This window comes from Eleutherodactylus coqui, chromosome 2 (genome assembly GCF_035609145.1).
Source record: "Eleutherodactylus coqui strain aEleCoq1 chromosome 2, aEleCoq1.hap1, whole genome shotgun sequence".
In the NCBI taxonomy this organism is placed as follows: Eukaryota; Metazoa; Chordata; class Amphibia; order Anura; family Eleutherodactylidae; genus Eleutherodactylus; species Eleutherodactylus coqui.
In genome coordinates this window covers 37,804,914-37,825,656 of record NC_089838.1, presented here as the reverse complement: position 1 = coordinate 37,825,656, position 20,743 = coordinate 37,804,914, and the positions used below count along the sequence as shown (strand labels likewise).

Sequence of the window (20,743 nt, the reverse complement as noted above, 5' to 3'; positions counted from 1 at the left end):
ACACTGGGCTCTGCAAACAACTCCTGCAGGTCTTTTTACGTGCAAATGAAGATGATAAAGTATTACTGGCCATTAACACTTTATGCAAATAGATCGCTAAATCTTTCAGTCTTTGAAAGATTTTCTTTGCGTGTAAAAGGGCCTTAAGAGTTTAGTCGGTGGTCCTACTCATTGACTGACAGTTGTCTTTGTATGCAGATTCATAGAGGGAAGTCCATAGAGTCAAGGATACATAGATTAATCCAGTCCTACCTTTCCTCTTGGTGAAATATACTGCACAGTATCCTGATATATGTAATTCAAGATGACTCGCTTTGATTTCACAATATTCTGGTTGGAGAGATGACTATCGTATATCAACATGGAGAGATGGAAACAGGCTGAACTGGATGGACATTTGTCTTTTTTCAGCCTAACATGCTGTTACTATATTTGTCTATTGTGGCTTCCCAGTGGTTGTGATGTGATTTATGGTTTGTCAAGGGTTTTGATAGCATATTGAAATAATATATTAAATTTATATGGTGAGAACTTGACAATGCAATGTCACTCATTCAGAATTAGAGATGGAAACTGCCCACTTGATACATTGACAACACCAAGAGTTGGACCTAAGAAGAGCTCATGTAGGCAAAGGAGAGTGACTCTGGAAAAAATAAATAGGGATAGAGTTGGGAGGGCTGTGGCTGCACAGCCATGAAGTCAGCCCCACTGACTTTATCTTGTGATAAGTCCTTTTTACTGCAGTACAGGTCCTCTTTACTATGCTAATGTATTGTTTATTTGAGGCAGAAAAGAATTTTTTTGTACTTTATTCAAATTTTTATTTTATATTCTTTAATATTTAAACTACATTTTAACCAACATATTGCTTTTGATGGTGATCACTACCACAGCTGTAGGTTGTTGGTTATAGGAATATTTGGTACTGTATCAGCAAATATCCATTTACTATATAAACAAAAGAGAGTTTAAATTATTATAGACGTGTGTTTAATGGCGGTTATAACTATAGAAATAATAACTGTATAATAAGCATCAAAATTGTATCTAATTCTCTTGAGGACCATTTTTGAAAGTTCAATTACATTTCCATTTTCGTTAGATTTTACATTTCTGCATATTCTAAAAATAAGCTGAATAAAAGGCATTGATTATTTTTAACTAAAAACTCATTTATATTTTACTTCTATTCTTGAATACTTTAAATATAATTTCCAAGAACGATTACTAAATGTAGCCACATATAGATACAGTTTAAAAAATATTTTGTATCAGTTAACTTTTACTTGTCTTTGTAGAAGATAAAGCGAATACTGTTAAATGCAAAGTTAAAAGTTTCTTTAACAACATAACCAATAAATAAATCAGTTGGCATAATGAACTTGGAGTATCTATACAATATAAGTTTATAGAATTGAACATTTCAATAGAAAAATAATGTGTAAATGTACTTTTGACCAGAAAAGAGGAGAATATAAGCAAACTACATTTAGGACAGCGTTAAATATATTTGAATTTAGACAATAGGTACTTACAGCTGAAACTACTGTGGAAATCCGAGTTGCTGTTCCACATGTAGCCTCAGAGGGCCACTGTTGGATCAGAAAAGTTCTTTGTGTTCAAACTACAAAGAAACTAGCTATAGAGGCACATAACAGATCTGCAGAACATCACACAATCCAGGATTTATACATTCAACCTGCATTTTCATCTGGGAACTTAAAGCCAATTTGGACATATTTTACTGTTCATTCCTACCTGCATAAAAGGAAATAAATAAGGAAGGGCCGATTGAAAGGAAGACAAAATATACCCACAGAAGAACAATGACATGGCAGGTACTCTTTTACTTGATTTGTCTTACATTTCTAGAGGTTGCAGCTCAGCTTCAATATTCCATACCAGAGGAACTGAGGCATGGATCTGTAATAGGAAATATAGCAAAGGATTTAGGAATAAGCTCCAAGGATTTATCTCTTAGAAAATTCCATATTGTCTTCAGAGGTAAAATACAGTATTTCAATGTTAATTTAGAGACTGGCGACATAAGTGTTGCACAAAGAATAGACAGAGAAGCTATTTGTGGTATGAAACAGACTTGCTTAATAAGCTTTGAAGCTGTGATTGAAAACCCTTTACAGTTATATACAGTTAAGGTGGAAATTCAAGATGTTAATGACAATCCTCCAAATTTTTTAAAAAGCACCTTTGACATAGTGATAAGTGAGTCTGCCTTGCCTGGAGTGCGGCTTGCTTTGGAACATGCACAGGATTATGACCTAGGAAACAACTCTGTACAAAAATACCAAATCAGTGACAATGAGTACTTCAGGTTAGTAGAAAAAATAACGGATGGCATTAAATACCCAGAACTTGTTTTAGAAAAAGCACTGGACAGAGAGAAACAAAATCAGCACCAGTTAGTTTTAACAGCTATGGACGGTGGACAGCCTCCCAAAACAGGAAGTGCTTTTATAAAAGTTTCAGTTTATGATGCAAATGATAACTTTCCAAAGTTTAGTAAGGATACATATCAGATAACTTTAAATGAGAATTCACCAGTCGGTTTTCTGGTTCTGCATCTGGATGCCATTGATGAAGATGAAGGCTTCAATGCACAAATAACATATTCATTCGGAAATGTTCCAGACGATGTACATCAGATGTTTGCTGTAGATCCTCTACGTGGGAATATCTCTGTCATAGGAAACTTAGATTTTGAGATGACAGAAGAGTATAAGTTTACAGTAGAAGCAAAAGATGGTGGTGGTCTTGTCGCCCATTGTAAGGTGTCAATACAGGTTATTGACATAAATGACAATCCACCTGAAATAAAAGTAACATCTCTTATTACTGAAATTCCCGAAGATTCTCCACCTGGTACAATTGTAGCTTTAATTAATGTCCACGATTTGGACACTGGAGACAATGGTAAGGTTTTCTGCCATATTTCTGAAAAATTGCCATTTCAGTTAATATCATCATCTCCAAACTATTACAAACTGGAAACAACAGTCAATATGGATAGAGAGAGGGCTTCGGAGTATAAAATAACAATTACTGCAGTCGATAAAGGGATTCCTCAACTGTCTGCTAACAAGACAATTCAACTGCTGATCTCGGATATCAATGATAATCCTCCTATTTTTGAAAAGCAGAATTATATTTTATATGTTCCAGAAAATAACCAAGCAGGGTTATCAATACATAGTCTTTACTCATCTGACCTTGATTTAAATGACAATGGCAAAATAACTTACTGCATATTGAATAGTAATATTGAAGATATACCAGTTTCATCATTTGTTTCCATCAACTCAATGACTGGAGTTCTCTATGCTCAGAGATCATTTGACTATGAACAGTTGCGGGAATTCCAGTTCCAGGTGATGGCTAAAGACAGTGGATCTCCTCCTCTAAGCAGTAATGTCACAGTGAGCATATGTATCATTGATAAGAATGATAATGCCCCTAAGATCCTCTACCCATCACCAGACACTGAGGGGTCGGCATTATTTGAGTTTATTCCTCACTCTGCTGAGAAAGGTTATCTAGTCACCAAAGTGATTGCAGTGGACGCTGACTCTGGACACAACGCCTGGCTCTCCTATCACTTACTACAAGTTCCTGAACCTTCCTTATATAACATTGGACAACTAAATGGGGAAATCAGGATAGCTAGAGACCTTTCAGACTTGGATTCTGCAAGGCAAAAAATTGTGGTTTTGGTTAAGGATAATGGATCTCCTTCTTTATCATCCACAGTAGTGTTGAATATAGTTGTAGCAGAAAACTTCCAACAAGTTGTACCAGAAATAAGACATCAACCCAGTTATACAGAATCGTCAGCTAATACAACTTTCTATCTAGTTGTTTCTATAGGTCTAATTGCTATTATATTCATAGTGACTGTAATGGTTATAGCAGTTTCTAAATGCAGAAGAACAAATACCCCAACTTCTTTTGGAAATCTTGGTGGACATGTCTATCCTCAGTTCACGCTGGGATGTCCTTCTGAGATCAGTGATACAAGTTTACCTTTCCCATTCTCATATGATGTGTGTGTGACTATGGACTCAAAGCAGAATGAAATTGCTTACCTGAAACCAGTGCAGAACGTCCCTACAGAGAATCTCATAGACACGGATGACTCAGCAACAGCAAAAGATGGTCCTCAGACAACAACTGTCCAACAGGTAAGTAAACTTAATATTTTTTTAATTTACCGGGGTTTTTTGGCAGGAATTTTTAAATCATGAACTTTGTAAGACTTTGTCAATTTTATAGGCCTCTGCAATGTATGTTTTAAATTTGTCATATACACTTTTCAGTTAGGCAGTTAAGTGTTTCCAAGATGGGGGTCAATACAGCGATCTAGAGAAAAGAAGATTTCTGCACTGACAAACAAGGAGGTTCTTTACTGTAAGAGTAGTGAGACAATGAAACTCTCTGCCTGAGGATGTGGTAATGACAAATTTGATTAAAAAAAGTTCAAGAGGTGCCTGGACGTCTTTTTTGAGCAATACAATATTATATGTTACAATCATTAATAACTTTCCGCCACTGAAAGCCTGCATAGGAGTGCATTACAATACGCACTGCTATGCAGACGGCCGCGGTTTGGCTGCGCGAAATGTCGCGCGGCAAACAAACCGTGGCATGTTCTATTTCTGTGCGGGGCTCGCAGAGCCTCGCACAGAAACGTCATTCACCCGGCCGCCGGCTTCGGTCTGCGCATGCGCCGGCTGCCCGGCAGCCGGCACATGAAAGAGCCGGGGGCCGCCAGGCGCGGGTGAGTACGCGCTGCTCCCTGCAGGCGCTGGGATCGGGTCCCGCGGCGAGAATTCTCGCCGCCGGATCCGACCCGCCCGTCTGCAGGTGGCCTTAGTCTTCCTTAAAGTTATTTACTGTTCGTTGCTGGGGAACTGACCATGCATTTCCGCACTGCTAACTCTATATGCAGCAATCTACTGGGTGCCGAGGATCTCTATAGCACATATGCAATAGCTCCTGACCTGGGCACCTGCTCTGCTGTTTCTTTGCAGAGAAGGGCTTTTGAGTAGTGCGAACCATGAAGACTTCTTTGTGCGGCTCATATGCCCTTCTTTGGAAAGAAGACAACAGCTTTGCAAGAAAATGGGGCATTTTTGCAAGAGACGTGGCAATGGTAAGTGCTTTACTTTCCTATTTGCAACACATTGGAATGGGGTTCCCAATATCTTGACAAACACATAAGCCAATTCAAACTTAACAGGTCATTTAGGAGAATACTTCACTATACTGATAATTGGGACAAATGGGACAATGGATATAATAGCTATAGGGTAATGACCCATTTACACGTAACAGTTATCACTCAAAATTCGTTCAAACAAATGCATTTAAGTGATACTTGTTCAGTGTAAATACAAAAAAAATGGGTTACTATCCGTTCATGGTTGTTTATCACTGACTGAAAGTCAGTGAAAAAAACTATCGCTGGATTGCTGGCTTCTCCCTACGTGTAAATGCTTCCCTGCTTCACATAGAAAGTGAAGCGCTGAGCAAGAAACCAGCGACAACCCTGCGATCTAGAGAGAAGTCCAAATGCTTTGCACAGGCGCTGACAACCATAGCTGTGACGTCAGTACTTGTGCGGTCATTTAAACGACTGTCAACCTGAGGAAAAGGGCCATAAAGGCTCCAGTTATTTGCAAGTGATTCATGGTAAATCGCTGCAACTTTAATGTTTATCCAACGGACCTAAAAAAGAAACAAAAAGGTGTTATATATGTTAATACAATATCTTAGAAAACACTGTCCTACTTTTCATAATGCAATCTCTTTAAATATATATTTGGTAATACTCATATCAAGCATTAAGGTTTGTTACATGTGGATTCATAATACTTTACCTACTAACATTAAATATTTGATTAGAATAGAAGCTTTTAATATTGAAATTAGTAGAGTAAAAACCTTTATTTTTGCTATAGAAGCAAAATCAAGTATTCTGCAGTGATGCTGCAATTCCCTAAGTAGGCTCTAAGTGCCGCTGTTTGACCATTTATTGAAACTTTAACTGTGAAGATCAAGATTCCTTCCACTAAGTCACCACATATATCTGTAAGGCAAGACACGAGACAGGATTTTTTTCCAACCTCTGGCAATTTGGATTGTTTTACAATATAAAATCTAAATTTTTTTTGACCATTTATAATGTTGATGCTTTGAAAGAAAATGAAGATACATTCATCTCCAATGGATATCAAAATCATTGCTGGCAAAATCCGAGACCTGGAATGGCAGGTAGCATTTCTTATTTCCCTCCTATTTCATCCTATTTCCGCTCAGCTTCATTACTCAATCGTTGAAGAAATGAAGCAAGGTACTGCAATAGGAAATATAGCAAAGGATCTGGGACTCAATGTAGAGGAATTGTCACTGAGGAAATTCCATATTGTTTCACGTGGTAGAATGCAGTGTTGCAATGTGAATTTAGACAATGGAGATTTGTACATTGCAGAAAGAATAGATAGAGAGGAAATATGTGGCGGGAAGCAAACTTGTATAATAAGCTTCGAGGCGGTGATTGAAAATCCTTTGCATTTATATACAATTAAAGTAGAGATACAGGATGTAAATGACAATATGCCAAGTTTTTCAACGACTCATTTTGAAATAGTGATTAGTGAATCTGCTTTACCTGGAGTGCGGCTAAGCTTACTTCAGGCACAAGATCCTGATCTAGGTACTAACTCTGTACAGGACTATAAAATTGCTGCAAATGAATACTTCTCCTTGAGAATAAAAGTTAACAAAGAAGGAATTAAATCTCCAGAACTTATTCTAGAAAAGGCTCTGGATAGGGAAAGGCAAGATCTATATGAAATCATTTTATCTGCTCTAGATGGGGGGAAGCCTCCCAAAACTGGAACAATTATCATTAAAATAATTGTCCTAGATGTCAATGATAATTTTCCCCAATTTAATAAGGATACATATAAGATAAGTTTAAATGAAAATACCCCCGTTGGTTTTCTGGTTCTCCAGCTGAATGCGGTGGATGAAGATGAAGGTTTAAATGCACAAATAACATATTCATTTCAAGATGTTCCTGAAACTTTGTATTCAACGTTTCATCTAGATCCAAACAATGGAACACTTAGTGTCATAGGAGACATTGACTATGAGGTTACAGATAGATATGAGTTAACTGTAAAAGCTAAAGATAGCGGAGGCCTCGCAGATCATTGCAAAATCATTATTGACATTACTGATGAGAATGACAATGCTCCCGAGATCACAATCACCTCTTTCTCAGCCACAATTCCAGAGGATTCTCCACCATCTACAATTATCGCATTAATAAATGTTCATGATTTAGACAGTGAACAGAATGGGGAGGTTGTCTGTGAAATATCTGAAAATGTACCCTTTCAATTAATATTACCCTCCGCTAATTATTATAAACTGGTATCTATAACAAATCTTGATAGAGAGAAGATCTCTTCCTATAACATAACCATTACAGCTATGGACAACGGATCTCCTCGGCTATCCACCAATAACACTGTTCAACTGAATATCTCTGATGTGAATGATAATCCGCCTGTCTTTGAGAAGGGAAGTTATATTGTCTATGTAGAAGAAAACAATCCACAGGGAACCTCCATACATATTATCCATGCTTCAGATCATGATATCAATGAGAATGCCAAAATAACTTATTCTGTAATTAGTAGCAACATAGACAGTATTCCAGTGTCATCATATGTTTTCATCAACTCAGTGACCGGGGTCATTTATGCTCAAAGATCCTTTGACTATGAACTGTTGCGGGAATTCCAGTTCCAGGTGATGGCTAAAGACAGTGAATCTCCTCCTCTAAGCAGTAATGTCACAGTGAGGATATGTATCATTGATAAGAATGATAATGCCCCTAAGATCCTCTACCCATCACCAGACACTGAGGGATCGGCATTGTTTGAGTTTATTCCTCATTCTGCTGAGAAAGGTTATCTAGTCACCAAAGTGATTGCAGTGGACGCTGACTCTGGACACAACGCCTGGCTCTCCTATCACTTAATACAAGCTCAAGAACCATCATTATTTAATATTGGCCAATATACTGGTGAAATCAGGATTGGAAGAAATCTCCCAGACATGGAGTCTTTAAGGCAAAGGATTGTGGTTCTTGCAAAAGACAATGGAGTCCCTTCCTTATCATCTACAGTTACTCTGAGCTTCGTAGTTGCAGAAAACTTTCAGCAAGCTATCCCAGAAATAAAGCGTCAAGCAAGTAATTCAGATTCTTCACCTAACGTAACTTTCTACCTAGTAGTTTCTATTGCTCTGATTTCTATTGTGTTCATTGTTACGGTGATGATCGTAGCAATTTCTAAATGTAGAAAATCAAATGTTCCAACAACTTTTGGAAATTTCGGCGGACATGTGTATCCTCAGTTCACGCTGGGATGTCCTTCTGAGATCAGTGATACAAGTTTACCTTTCCCATTCTCATATGATGTGTGTGTGACTCTGGACTCGAAGCAGAATGAAATTGCTTATCTGAAACCAATGCAGAGTGTTCCCACAGACAATCTTATTGATACAGGTGATTCAGCAATAGTGAATGATCAACCATCAGACAGGTTACCAGACAACACTAGCACCCAACAGGTAAGAGAAATGTAGCTATAAATCATAATAATAACATTTATCATTACTTAAAACATAAAGACCCCTAAATTTCAAAGGTATGATGGCCAAAATTGAAGCATTCAACTACTTTAAGATGATTTGGGATAATTCGTTTTTTGATTCATACTTTTGGAAAATGTCTTTATAGTGGTCAGAACTTTATTTCTCTGTCTATATGCCCTATTTAGACATTAGGATGTCATAAAGACTGGGTCCCCTGCTTCGGAGCTTCCTCTATTAGTTGAGAAAATTTAAAAAGGGTGCTGGATTTGAAATACTTCATGTCCAGTGGAATGCATTGAATCAGCATTCGCTGTTGGACAAACATCCTGGTTCCACCAACAATAGCAAAGGATTTCCAAGAGTTTCAGCTGATCACTATTGGATCCTTCTATTTTTTGGTGTCCAGTACATACTTGAAGATCAAGCATGACCTGTCTTGAAAGCTGGCATCTTTAATCTTCTATGTCCTGAAAATCATCATATAGTTTACATCACTATATACCCCTGACCTTCTATGAATGTTTTATAGTATAAGAGTAAATCAAGCATAATTTGCACATACGATGTAAGAATGTTGTTAGTACAAATGTGGATATCATCTGTTCAAGAACTGAAAACAGTAGTTCAGAGAAAATCTAAGGTTGGGTTCACACGGGGCGCATTCCCGCCGGAAATCCCACGGATTAGCTGCAGCAAAAACCGCGAGATTTCCGCCGGGAGAAGCGCCGCGGAAAAAGCTGTGGCGGCTTTGAAGCGGCCCAGCCGCTTGCTTTTCCGTTGCTGCCGATGCTCCCATAGAGGAGAGAGTGGCCGCAACGGAAGTAAACAACAAATAGACATGCTGCATCTTTTGAAACCGCGGCAGCCGCAGCCGCGGTTTCAGCCGGACTTACCGCAGCGGATTGGCCGTCCCGTGTGGACGAGATCTCTGAGAAATCTCGTCCACATGGCTGGCTAATCCCAAGATTAGCGGCCGTGGGCAAAGTTCCGCGCGGCAAAACCGCGGCAAATCCGCCCTGTGGGAACCCAGGCTAAACCATTAGAAGTGCTGATGATATCATTGAAGCCAATGGATCCTTTTCTTTCATACTGGTGAAGTCAATAGACCATCTTGTTGGCCACTTTTTGCCAATATGCAGACGTATCCTTCTTTATCTATCTTCTTGATTTGACATAACCTGAGATATGTGGCTCGAGGTGATCAGCTTTGAAAAAACATGATTTTGGAATACTCTGTCATCTATCAGGAGATGTATATGCTATATGTTCCCATCTGTGGCCACTCAATGATTGTGAGTGCTGGCCTATCATTTTTTTAGCATATTGCAATAATGGTTTGAATTGTTGTAATCAGAAATTGGAGTCTTTAGGAAGATTTACAGGAAGGAAAGGACAAATATGTATAACCATAAATAACAAAAGTGATAAAACTACTAAGAAATAGTTACAGTAAAATACTTACAAATATGATATTAAAAGCATGATCATTTTGGGCCCCTCTTTCTAGGCCTGCATCTGCTTTTTTGCTGTTTAGAATAATGAAGCATGTCATAATAATAATATTTAAGATTAGATGTTAGGATTTCTATTACCGTATTGCATTTGGAATTATCATCATCATCCTACATCAGAAAATAATAGTTGGGTAAGGTAAAGTCCCCAGGTGTCATGACCGACTCCTATGATGATGTCACATTGTGACGCTTTCTTAGCAGACTGTTTTTGCGGGGTGGTTTGCCTTCACCTTCCCCAGTGAACAGTTGGGTAGGGTTTTATCAGGGGTGTAACTATAGAGGGTGCAGGGGATTCGGTTGCACCCTGGCCCAGGAGCCTTAGGGGGCCCATAAGGCCTCTCTTCTCCATATAGGGAGCCCAGTACTATGAATAAAGCATTATAGTTGGGGGCCCTGTTACAGGTTTTGCATTGGGGCCCAGAAGCTTCAAGTTATGTCTCTGTGCAGCATGGTTTAGGTATGGGTAAATGTACAGATAGGAGGGGGGGGGGGGGCAGCTCACGTTTTGCATCAGGGCCCCTGAGCCTTTAGTTACGCTGGGTTGTATAATTAATTTATGCTTAGTTTTATGCTACCTATTATGACCTCAGTCTCTGTCCCCTGTTCCATTTCTACTCCTTATTTATTTAGTTTGTATGATTTATTTAATTCTGTGAGTCTTAAATATGGGCATATAAAATGAGTTACGGCATTAATCAAGCAATGTATCCAAGTAACAGACTTGTTAAATGACTAAAGCTTTTGTTAAATAGTGTGTTAAACATTAGATTATAAATTTGCTACCATCATAGCCACATGGTTGACTTTTTAATTTGTACTGAAAAGTGGAGCATTTGATTTATTAACCCCTTAGTGACGGACCTTTTTTGCTTTTTTCCATTTTTGTTTTTTCCTACTCCCTTTTAAAAAATCGTAGCTCCTTAATTTATCCATCGACGTCGCTGTATGAGGGCTTGTTTTTTGCGGGATGAGTTGTATTTTTCAATGGCACTATTTATTGTACCATATAATTTACTGAAAAACATTTTAAAAATTCTTAGCGGAGAGAAATGGAAAAAAAATGACATTCCACCATCTTTCGGTGCGTCCTGTTTCTACAGCACACATATTGCAACAAAAACAACCTGATATTTGTATTCTATGGGTCAGTACTAGAGATGAGCGAACGTGTTCTAAACGAACACTTACGCACCCAGACACCGGCTTTACCGAGGACTTCAGTGTCCGCGCGTAAAGATTCGGCCGGCGCCGGGGGGCGGGGAGAGGCGCGGCGGCGCGGGCGGCAGCAGCGGGGAACAGGGGGGAGCCCTCTCTCTCTCCCTCTCCCCCCCACTCCCCGCCGCACCCCCCCGCGCTGCCACGGCGACCCCCGAACTTTTTTCGCCCGAGCACGGAATTGCTCGCAAAGTTCGGTGCTCGGGCGAAAAGGGGCGGAGCCGAACACGTTCGCTCATCTCTAGTCAGTACGATTACTATGATACCAAACTTGTATAGTATTTTTTCTGCTGTAGTACTTTTATTTTTTTTTTTAAGATATTTAATTTTTTTCAAGTATTTTCTGCCGTCATTTTGTGCGCGCAATAACTTTTTTATTTTTTCGTCGACGTAGTTGAGCAAGGGCTCATTTTTTGTGGGATGTCCTGTAGTTTTTGGAATACATATGACGTTTTGATCGCTTTTTATTGCGTTTTTTCTGGGAGACAGGGTAACTAAAAAAGTGTATTTCTGGCGTTCTTTATTTTTTTTTTCAGACGACGTTCACCATGCGGGAAAAATAATGCACTACTTTGGTATATCGGACTTTTACGGACGTGGCGATATCAAATACATATTTTTATTTTATGATTTTGATTTTTTAATAATGGATACGGCAAAAGGGGGGTGATTTAAACTTTTATAACTTTTTTTTTTTTAACAATTAAAAAAACTTTATTGATTATTTTTTTTACATTACTTTGAAGTCCCCCTGGGGGACTTTAACATGCGATACTTTGATCGCTCCTGCAGTATGACATAATGCTATAGCATTACGTCATACTGCTTTTTTACAGGCAGTCTTTCAAGCCACCCTGTGTGGATGGCTTGATAGGCAGTCTGCTAAGGCAGCACTGGGGCCATTCATTAGGCCCCCAGCTGCCATGACACCTGCATGGCTCCCCCAATCTCACCGTGGGGGGCCGTGCGGGACCCCGAACAGCGCTCGGGGGATTTAAATGCCGCTGTCAGAATTGACAGCGGCATTTAAAGGGTTAATAGCCGCGATCGGCCGAACGGTCGAGCGCAGCTATTGCCCGCGGGTATCAGCTATAATAAACAGCTGATGCCCGCGCTGTATGGAGGGAGATAGCGGCGCTACCTCCCTCCATACACGTCCTGCAACAGCAGGACGTAGTTTTACGATAGGGCCGTCACTAAGGGGTTAATCTAGAATAACTTTAGAGAAGACACCTAAGAAAGTAAGAACTTTTAATCTATGAAGAAATAAGGGTGACCTATTTGTTTTTTTAATGAATGTCCCTACCATTTGATTCAGAATTGCATTGTGACTAGCTATGGCTAAATGAAATAGTAAAACCTCTACTGACGTTGGTATTCTATCCAAAAGCAACCGGCTTTACTTGAAACTGTTGCTACTCGAGGTAATTATTTCCATAGAAATCAATGTATATCTAATTAATTCATTCTACATATCCCAAAAAAACACAACAAATGACATTTAATGGAGGATGAATATGATATTTAATACCAAAAACAATAACAATAATAAATGAATATGAAAGACTACTCTAAAGAATAAATGAACATCTAACATGCTATTGAACATGTTACTGTGTGTTATCTGTGCTGTTACATAGGACTGCAGGTCACATCTACTACATCATCTGTCCTGAGCGTTATCATTGTGTTCTCTGTGGTGTTATATAGGACTGCAGGTAACATCTGCTGTAGTACAGTATATCTTCTGTCCTCAGCGTTAACCCTATGTTCTTTGTGGTGTTACATAGGACTGCGGGTGACATCATTATCTGTCCTCAACGTTATCACTGTGTTCTCTGTGTTGTTACAATGGGGTGCAATTGTACAGTACTGTACTGTACTAGTGTATTACCTGTCGCTGATGATGGAGAAGGGTTGATTGCATTAGCAGCAGGAGGAGGAGGAGACGCCAAGCAGGAGATCACATAGACTCAGCAGCAAGGTCACGTGGGCCGGCACACACCGGTGTTATTGGAGGCAACCAATGTAACCAGAGATAAAATTTTTGCTAAAAAAACAGCTTTACTCAAAATTGGCCTTAGTTGATGTCAATGCTAGTAGAGAAATTTGTGAATGATGAGGTAACTTACAAAGGCTAAATGAATACATATATTTTGCATATAAAATGGTGTTGGGTTTTAGAAAAACTATTTTTAAATGCTATGGATTACTGAGTTGAGATTCGGGTCCACTGATTAGGACCCTAATCAATGATCCAGAGAGTCTCTCTTGCCCTGAAGAACCTGCTAAACTAGTGTACCAATGCATTACACAGACAGTGCAGTAATTGCAATGGGCATTGTGTCATACTTTATTTCTCCTATGTTATGGGGGAAGCACTGTAGGTAAACTGAATACTTGCTGTTGGAATCCAGAACACAATTGAATGTTGTCAGTAATATAGGTCTTAGGTTCTGTCCACACTTGCCTTCATAGTAGCAGATCAACAAATGAAGGATGTGGCGGGTTGGCAGTAATGTGGTTCATCAAGCTTCTGTCATGCCACCTAGTATTTTACTGGGCAACATAGCACAGCTGATGATGATTTTGTCCCAGATGTGAAGAGAGTCTTAGCAGTAAGACATTCTGTGATCAAAGTATCATTAGGAAACCTTCTACCAAAAAGTAATTGTTATGTGATGTCACTGGGTCTTCTGGCTCCAATGACACCCCGTTAACAGGTCACATGGGCTTCTAATATGGAAACCCAAGTCTGTTTACGGAATATCACTGATAACACTCCATGCTGAAGGCTCCTATTGGCTGTAGGTATTACATGGATAAACAACCATGTGACAGCTGCAGTCAAAGTAAACAAACTGGCCAAAAGATGGGATCAGCAGTGGAGGAGCACTGTGTCAACATATAGGTGAGTATTATTATTATTATTTTTTAATAAATAGTTCACCCCACTGTCACTAATTGACCCTTTAATTGACTACTTCATGATTGAAATTCAGCAAAAAATAAGTTGGGCACATTTATAATACTTGTTGCTTTTTTAGTGTTTTTTGTTTGCATTTAGTAAAATGTGTGTATGCATCACCCTATAGTTATATATTTACAAAAAAATAACATGAATTATGACTAACTGAAGTTTTTGAACATTTCCTTCAAATGTTCTTTTTTTTCAAAGCAATATACAACCATAAGCATTATCTGGTCAATAAAAACTGAAATGTCACAAAGTAAATGAAACGTCACATCTTAAAATGCTTTGTATATTTGCTTTACAAAAACCCTTCTGTAAAGTAACCCAAGTCTGACCAATTTGTAAATAGCCATTTGATCTTGGAGTCGGAAATACTGTACATATTTTTTTTCAATGGAGCAAATCTAAAAAAGCCAAGAACTTTTAAAATTATTCTAATGCACAATCAAGATTGTTAGTAGGCTTAATTATAAATTATCAGTATTTAACTTTGCAACAATTATTTAAACATGTTGTACTTTTCATGTATTACTTGCATGAGGTTTCTAATTGCCCCAATGATGTCACACTTGGGAGGCTTGAGACTACCAGAGGCCTGCCCTTTGCCCTAATTGAGTTTTAAACACTGCTAAATATTTTGCACCCAGGGTATTTGTGAATCATCTCAGCAGTAATTAACCCTTACATTACATGTTGACCTCTTCTAGAGCTTGAGGCCTTATTGACAGGTCAGTATTTTTCATCAGTATGTCAGGCCAAAACCAGAAGCGGCTCTAAAATATGGAAGTAACGCAAATCTTTCCATTATACTGTCTCTCTGTACGTTACACTCCTGGGTTTGGCTTACAAAATACTGATGAAAAATACTGATTTTAGGGACTGGCTTTAGGGACTGGCTCCACAATAAAATATAGTATTGTACGTTTAATCAGACTAAAATTTAGACTGGGGAGAAATTTTGACAGACTTTCATCATGTTAGGTTGAAGTGTCATGGATACTACAAACAGTACATCTTAATATATTGCACATATACTTTATATGAAGTTTTTGAAACTACATTATGAAAAGTAAAAAATATATATATATATATATATTTCTAGAGAATACCACTGAGATCTATTGGAAGAAAGCTTTATATCAGTCTATTATATAGCTAAGGCAAATGAAACAGAATTATGAAAAGTAGATTTTAGTAAGATTTTCTTTACAAATACAATTTTCTTTTTATATTATGGAAACTGTATACTTGTTTGCACTTGTTTAAAGACTGAACTAGAAATCATGTTGCTGCAGTTCCTTAGGTAGACTCTAAGTGCCACTGTTTGACTGTGTATTAGAAATAAGCTCTTAAGGCTGTCCATGCCTGCCACAGTTTCATAGCAAAAATCTGCCAGACAAGGGACAATATAGGATTTCTATTCATCCTCCTGCAGCTGAGTTTATTCTACTGATACAAATTTACAATTTTGGATTTGGATTATTTATTTTTGCCTTTGTGGATTTATTAAAAGATCTTAAAAATCAGAAATGGATAAGAAGATTGACCATTCCAGACAAAGGACCATAAAATGGCAAGTAGCAGTTTTTCTTCTTTTTCTTATATCTGGACATACCAGTGCTCAGCTTCACTACTCAATACCTGAGGAATTAAAGCAAGGATCTACAATAGGAAACATAGCAAAGGATCTGGGATTGAAGACAAAGGAATTGCAGTTAAGAAATTTCCATATTTTTTCCAGAGGAAACATTCAGTACTTTAATATTAACTTAGAAAATGGAGAATTGTATGTTGCAGAAAAAATAGACAGAGAAAGCCTCTGTGGGGCAAAACCAAACTGTCTTATCAGCTTTGAAGCTGTGATTGAAAACCCTTTACATTTATATACAATTAAAGTAGAAATTGAGGATGTTAATGATAATCCTCCAAATTTTTCGAAAAGCATTTTCGACACTGCAGTTAGTGAGTCGGCTTCACCTGGAGTACATCTGCCTTTGGTACTTGCACAGGATCCTGATATTGGAATTAATTCTGTGCAGGACTATAAGATTAATGAAAACGAATACTTCTCACTGGGAATAAAAACTACCAAAGATGGGATTAAACACCCTGAACTCATTTTAGAAAGACCTCTAGATAGAGAAAAGCAAAGCATATATGACTTAATTCTAACTGCTTCAGATGGTGGGGTGCCTCCAAAAACTGGAACTTCCCTCATAAAGATTGCTGTTCAAGATGTCAACGATAATTTCCCGAAATTTCATAAAGACATATATGAAACAAGCATAAATGAAAATGTTCCCATTGGTTTTCTGGTTCTCCAGCTTAATGCAATAGATGAAGATGAAGGCTTGAATGGACAGATAAGATATTTATTTGGGGATGTTCCTGAAAATATCTACACAGTCTTTAGTTTAGATCCAGTGAATGGAAGTATTACTGTGATTGGAAATATTGACTATGAGATCGCGGAAAGATATGAGTTGAATGTCGAAGCTAAAGATGGTGGTAACCTTGCTGCTCACTGTAAGATCTATATTGATGTAACTGATATCAATGACAACGCACCCCAAATCACTATCACATCTCTATCAGCAACGATTCCCGAGGATTCTTCCCCAGGTACAATTATAGCACTTATCAATGTCTATGACTTAGATAGCAATGTAAATGGCGAGGTTACGTGTGAACTTCCTGAAAATGTACCATTTCAGTTAATATCATCCCCTGGAAATTATTATAAATTGGTAACTACAACTTTTGTTGATAGAGAGGAAGTGTCCCATTATAATATAACTATTACAGCGATGGATAATGGAACTCCTCATCTATCCACCAATAAAACAGTTCAATTGAATATTTCTGATGTCAATGACAATCCACCTACTTTTGAGATGAGAAATTATATTGTCAATATACAAGAAAATAATCTACAAGGGACTTCAATACATAATATTCATGCATCAGATTGTGATGTTAATGAAAATGCAAGAATTACATACTCTGTTCTCAATAATAACATAGATGATATTCCAGTGTCATCATTTGTTTCCATCAACTCAATGACTGGAGTTCTCTATGCCCAGAGGTCATTTGACTATGAACAGTTGCGGGAATTCCAGTTCCAGGTGATGGCTAAAGACAGTGGATCTCCTCCTCTAAGCAGTAATGTCACAGTGAGGATATGTATCATTGATAAGAATGATAATGCCCCTAAGATCCTCTACCCATCACCAGACACTGAGGGATCGGCATTATTTGAGTTTATTCCTCACTCTGCTGAGAAAGGTTATCTAGTCACCAAAGTGATTGCAGTGGACGCTGACTCTGGACACAACGCCTGGCTCTCCTATCACTTACTACAAGTTCAAGAACCATCATTTTTTACTATTGGCCAATATAGTGGTGAAATCCGAATCAACAGAGATCTTCCAGACATGGATTCTTTAAGACAAAAAGTTGTGGTCGTCGTCAAAGATAATGGAGTCCCATCTCTGTCGTCTACAGTTACATTGAGCTTAGTTGTGGCAGAGAATTTTCAACAGGTTGTTCCAGAGATAAAGCATCACTCCATTAATTCAGATTTAACCTCTAATACAACATTCTACCTTGTAGTTTCCATCGCTCTGATCTCTCTCTTGTTCATCATAACTGTAGTGATTATAGTGATTTCAAAGTTCAGAAAAGCAAATACTCCAACATCATTTGGAGCTTTTAGTCACAATGTGTATCCTCAGTTCACCCTGGGATGTCCTTCAGAGATCAGTGATACAAGTTTACCTTTCCCATTCTCATATGATGTGTGTGTGACTATGGACTCAAAGCAGAATGAAATCGCTTATCTGAATCCAGTGCAGAACGTCCCTATAGAGAATCTCATAGACGCTGAGAATTTAACTATTGAAAATGATCCACCAGACAGGCCATCAGAAAATACTGTCCCACAGGTAAGTGACATAGCCAACTGAATATAGGTACCATTATAATAGATATAGGAGATAAACTACAAGAATAGTAAAAACAAGAATTGTGTGTAACAAAAGGACAACTGCTAGTTTAAACCAATAATGTCCATACAGTCCCTTCCATATGAGGAGATCAGAACTATAAAGAAGCATTATAGTTGGAAGCCTTGGTACAGATTTTGCATTGAGACCTAGAAGATTCAAGTTAGGCCTCTGTTTAAGGGTTTCCCTGCTTGGGACATTCTCTATTATCTACAGCAGAGAGCTGCTACAAAAATGTAGCTCCCTCTCTGGAGGACTTGGTATCATGTAAATATCTATATATGCCTCACTATTTACAAACATTACATTGCACCATTATTATAATAATTGTGTATGGTAGTCTAGCAAAGAACATGCTGTAATTGGTTTATACATTGACTAACAGCTACTATATTCTTCCTGGCACCATAATGCACATGTACGGGATGCTCAGCTGAGCATGAATGTATTCTCAATAGGAAGAAGGGACTCAGCTGCTGCCAAACACCTCCACTGGTTGCCTATCTCCCATGAGAACAAAAGATAAGGCATGTTAAAATCTAATATGTCTGTCTAATCCTTCATCAACCTGATACTGCCATAAACATTAGGTCATCTGCCAGTTCCACCAAGATTTTGGTGGGTTTGGTAGACATTTACCTAATGTGTATGGTCTCTAGTAATACCTCAGGCAGCCTGCAGTTTGATATCCATTGGCAGATCTCTGACAGGTCTTGACTGAGTATTTTAACAATGAATATACTTTAGTCCACAGTATTGAACTCAAAGGTGGTCAGAGCATTAATTCTTGATCCATTAATTGTTCTTACAGTAGCTCATTGGTGTACACTTTTGATTTCTGTAATCATATGGCCCAATATCTACAGGCGAGATTGATTTGCAGAATCCGCGTGGGGCTCCCACTTGGAAGATCCCCAAATCAAGCCGCCCTTAGGGAAGCATGGGCGTCCGCAAAATAAATAAAGCATGCAAATTTGATTTGCAAACCTTTTGGTCCAGAAAACAAATTGCAGCATGCTCCATTTCAGTGCAGATCCTGCTCAGACGGCTTCCATTGAAGGCAATGGAAGCCATCCGATCTGCAGCCTGTGTGCAATTGAATTGTGGACGGGTGGCAGATTCCGCGGGAAAGCAGGAGTTTAAAAAATCAAAAACTCCACTGCGAATGTGCGGCGGCGTGTCAGCTGGTGCTTCCACACACATTTGCAGTGAAGAAAATAAAGACCCGGATGGGTAAGCAGAACGCCCACAGTGTCCTCGTCTGCGGGCAGGTTCAGATTCTACTGCGGGCCCCCAAGAATAAATCTCTCAAAAATAAATAGAAGAGAAGAACGAGTAAACTACTAAAGTGAATTTTTGAACTGAATGCTTCTTTTTTCATTGAATAATTTGTTTTTTCTTTGTTTATTTGAAGCAACAATATTTTAGTTTTCTATAACTGTGTCTTAAGGACTCCCTCACACGCAAAATCGCTTGTGCAAACCGTATCGAGCAAAACAACTCCTTGATTTCAATGCAGGGGTGTAGCTAAAGGCCTATGGGCTAGGGTGCAAAAGTTCATCTTCGGGCCCCCCCACCTTCCCTTAATGGCTGCAGTCCTTATAACTTTTCAAGCATCTGAAATGTAAAAAAAAACATAATGAAGGAGACATTGTTTTTTGGGGGTTGTTTTTATAGCGTTGTAAGTGCAGTAAAAAGGACAAAGGAATTTTTTTATGGTTTACAACTATTAAAAAATAAAAACCTTTTTTTAGAAAATACTTTCTCTCGCCATATTCTGAGACCTATATGTTTTATATTTTTGCATCAATTAGGCAGTGTGAGGCCTTGTTTTTGCAGCATGGGCTGTAGATTATAGCACCTATATAGCACGGGGCATTTTCACTCCGTGCCGAAAAGATAGTTTTGGAACTGTCTTTCCGTCCGGAGTATGTCGGCCGCTACATGGGCTCCTATGGGAGCCAATGACCGCGACTGGAAAAGGGAGGTAGGAGGGAGTTTAGCAGTGTGACTGCTAAACTCCCTCCCTCTTTTCTCCTCTTCTCTCCTCCCCTCTCCTCCCCTCCGGCTGTTTGCAATGTGAGGGAGTGGGGTGGGGATGGAGCAAAGCTCTACCGCCTCCCATTGCTGGTTGGGGACAAAGGGCGGGGAGGGGACAGGTGCTTAGCTCCACTCGGGTCCTGCCCACTCCCATTGCAAACAGAGGAGGTGATCCGGTGAGGGGAAGGTAAGGTAAGGAAACAGCATTGCGGCGTATATGCGCCGGGGCCCGTGCCTTCTGAACGGGTGCACAAACGTTAAATTTGTGCGCCCGTTCACACATTGTTACAGCATCGGCAGGCGCA

The 20,743-nt window shown here is 38.8% G+C and overlaps 4 protein-coding genes across 5 annotated transcripts in view; all 4 read left to right on the top strand.

The window, feature by feature from the left end:
- Positions 1 to 1,829: 1,829 nt before the first annotated feature.
- Positions 1,830 to 5,331, top strand: LOC136609930 (protocadherin gamma-B1-like). Its single transcript, XM_066589210.1, has 4 exons — positions 1,830 to 4,199; positions 4,291 to 4,301; positions 5,049 to 5,170; positions 5,258 to 5,331. The coding sequence occupies exons 1-4, from the start codon at positions 1,830 to 1,832 to the stop codon at positions 5,329 to 5,331; spliced, it is 2,577 nt and encodes an 858-aa protein (XP_066445307.1).
- Positions 5,332 to 6,222: 891 nt separating this feature from the next.
- Positions 6,223 to 8,471, top strand: LOC136609929 (protocadherin gamma-B1-like). The gene is made up of 2 exons (XM_066589209.1): positions 6,223 to 8,389; positions 8,449 to 8,471. Exons 1-2 carry the CDS (start codon positions 6,223 to 6,225, stop codon positions 8,469 to 8,471), a joined length of 2,190 nt encoding a protein of 729 aa, XP_066445306.1.
- LOC136611234 (protocadherin gamma-C5-like) overlaps positions 8,435 to 20,743 on the top strand; it is a 403,514-nt gene continuing 391,205 nt past the window's right edge. The window contains exon 1 of one of the 2 annotated variants that reach the window (XM_066590626.1): positions 8,435 to 8,664. In XM_066590626.1, coding sequence (XP_066446723.1) covers positions 8,563 to 8,664 — 102 coding nt within the window. In that variant the 5' untranslated portion in view covers positions 8,435 to 8,562. Of the gene's footprint in view, positions 8,665 to 18,172; positions 18,339 to 20,743 lie in introns of those variants that run through there. The other variant, XM_066590624.1, reaches the window with a different exon arrangement.
- On the top strand, positions 15,921 to 18,160 carry LOC136613138 (protocadherin gamma-B2-like). Its single transcript, XM_066593994.1, has 2 exons — positions 15,921 to 18,067; positions 18,151 to 18,160. The coding sequence occupies exons 1-2, from the start codon at positions 15,921 to 15,923 to the stop codon at positions 18,158 to 18,160; spliced, it is 2,157 nt and encodes a 718-aa protein (XP_066450091.1).